The sequence below is a fragment of the Montipora capricornis genome, chromosome 1, assembly GCF_036669925.1.
Source record: "Montipora capricornis isolate CH-2021 chromosome 1, ASM3666992v2, whole genome shotgun sequence".
Taxonomy (NCBI): Eukaryota; Metazoa; Cnidaria; class Anthozoa; order Scleractinia; family Acroporidae; genus Montipora; species Montipora capricornis.
In genome coordinates this window covers 2,046,128-2,048,627 of record NC_090883.1, presented here as the reverse complement: position 1 = coordinate 2,048,627, position 2,500 = coordinate 2,046,128, and the positions used below count along the sequence as shown (strand labels likewise).

The following is a 2,500-nucleotide window of genomic DNA, read 5'->3' as shown; positions in this document are numbered from 1 at the left end:
TATTTAATTCTAATTCAAAACACTAACGCTTGCCAGTACTTTCAATCACACAGAGTTGAAGACGTTTATGCTGTAGATTTTTTGAAAAGGAGCACAAGAAACCCAAACAGAGAAGCCGATTGGGTAACAAGAGTAAAAACTACCCTTACAGTGCTTCAACATTCCCTATTTCTATTACTTTCCATGTTTACTAGCTTCGAAGTGAGCTTTTGTGGTTTGTAATGTTGACCCGAAAATAAACACAATAGACGCTCAGCGGCTGTAAAAAAAACTTGTTTGGATCGTCTGTGATTGGCTGAGATTTCGAGGCAAGATTTTTTTTAACCAATCAACGAGCGTAGAAATGCGAAGACCAGGAAATAGTTATTTCCTACACGGTCACTCGCTTACGACTTTTTTTCATCGGGATCTACATAAACTTACGGGGAAATCTCAAGAAAAACAAATTACCTCTACCTAAAATGGTAAATAAATTTCAAAAATTAATGAACTAGAAATTGTTAACCATATCCTAAGTATTTCCACTGTGTAAAGAGCTATGAAGGCTTCTACATGACTTAAGGTGAATCAGCAACGATATGAAATGCTTTTCCTCTTGGACAACATACTATTGGGCCTTTAGCGACGGATTTCACATTTTTTCGTCTTATTCTCTACTTGCACAAATCCCATAAAAATTCTGCATTGGCATTGTTTTCGATTTTCATGTCCCAGGAGAAATCGCAAACAATGATTGTGCAAAATTTTGGGAGGTAAAAGAGGTGTATTATGGGATTTGTGAAAGTAGAGAATTGTTAATGGTGTTCACTGATGTGATCAAATCAACTCTTCACAGTTATCTCACCAGCAAATCAAGAATACAGGGGTTCGTCGCTAAATCAGTTCAGTCAGTGGAAGTCTTACGGAAAAGACAAGATGGACAATTACTGCGTTATTTTCACCCATTTCCAGCACTGCACGATCGGTGAATCATGGCACGCGGACTGTCCAAGGTTTTAAATAAATAATAGTAAGTGATAGGTCCTGATTCACGTTTGCGGCAAACGTCTGTCTGAAGGGTCCAAGACAGATGAAACTTCCTGATTTATGATCATTAGGCTTTAAAGCTTTACAGCTATCGAGAAAGCCCTCAAATGAAAGAAAGATAACAAGATATCCATGGTTTTACGACAAGCAATAGCTTCCCGTTTGCTGTTCCCCAGTGACCATAAAAGCGAATTTTACTCTCTTCTTGAACAAGCTTTACATGCTAACCCTACATGTACACCATACGCCTTCCCACAGCTAAATTATTTTTTTCACCGACTTTGCGCGCCAGTTGCAGCGATGGAGTCCGTAACAACTCAAGGCCGACCTTGATTACTTAGAGTGGCATCAATCGTCGCAGGCTCTCTCGCTTTCTCTCATTTGTTATCAAGAGAGATACCCTCGTTGGACCTTATCACACGATGGTAAGGAAAGTCCGTTTCGAAGTGGTAATAGGACGTAAAGTTTCAGAACACCGCTATGACAACTAGGGGTTGTAAACCAATACTTGATTACGAGTGAAACGTGCGATAATAAAAAAAAGCGACATAAACTCAAAAAGCACCAATAATCAGAGATTTTAAGCGAATGGAGTAAAACTGCAAAGAATCTCAATAACATTATTGTAAACCAACAGAACATCAAGGAAAAATGGGAGTTGAATTTACTTTCTACATCAAAGCAGTTAAAAAGTTAAATAAGCTGATATTGGCCGGAAGCAAGACGTTCCTTTGTGGTGACTTTTCTGCGTGAAGATTGCGATGAAAGACGTGAACACTTGTTGCGTCTACAGAAGCTAACAATTTTTTTTCGTTTTGATATAGAGCAAGAACTGAAATCCGCTTTAGAATTTTTTTTTTTCCGGCCACGATGTTAAAGTCCACGTTTGAAGATCTCTGTTCGGTTCTTCGTGATAATTTTTAAAAAATGATTAAAAATAAAGCCTACTAGGACTTCAGGGGTTGTCAAATGTGGGGTGCCTGTAAACTAGCTTGATAGCAAAGTGCACTTCCACTATAAACAAAGCATTTGCATTTACATTTTTTCACGTGACCAAGTCCAACCAGGATCTCACTCAAGAAAACAAGGGAAGAACAGAAAGGAAGAGCATAACCTTCTTTGGCATCTATGAAAAATCGACGTTGGAAACAGCCTTGCGTTTCTTCGTCAGCAGAGCCAAGATCGGAGCAAATTGAATTGAGAACTTACTAAATTGATGGTGTGATTCGATCAAGAACTTCACATTCGCCTACATGGCCATAATATTGTTGAAACTAATATAGTTTAATGACAAGAGCGTTGCTTATCTTAAAACACTTTAAACTGGAAATTGTTAGCTAGATCACGAACGAAGGGGACTCCACGCATCTCACGAAACTCACGGAGTATGGGAATGTCTAACGTGTTTTACGCGAAGTAGTGCGTCTTTCAAACGTTCTAATTGGTCTTCTTGGTTTTGCTCTTCTTCTTTCCT

The 2,500-nt window shown here is 38.7% G+C and overlaps 1 protein-coding gene across 2 annotated transcripts in view; it reads right to left on the bottom strand.

Annotated features, from left to right (window-relative positions):
• Positions 1-2,500, bottom strand: part of LOC138054808 (dolichyl-diphosphooligosaccharide--protein glycosyltransferase subunit STT3B-like) — a 36,023-nt gene that overhangs the window by 22 nt on the left and 33,501 nt on the right. For both annotated transcript variants that reach the window (XM_068901258.1, XM_068901698.1), the window contains exon 20: positions 1-2,500. This exon is cut by the window's left edge and continues 22 nt beyond it; it is cut by the window's right edge and continues 65 nt beyond it. In XM_068901258.1, the coding sequence (XP_068757359.1) occupies positions 2,464-2,500 (37 nt within the window). In that variant the 3' untranslated portion in view covers positions 1-2,463.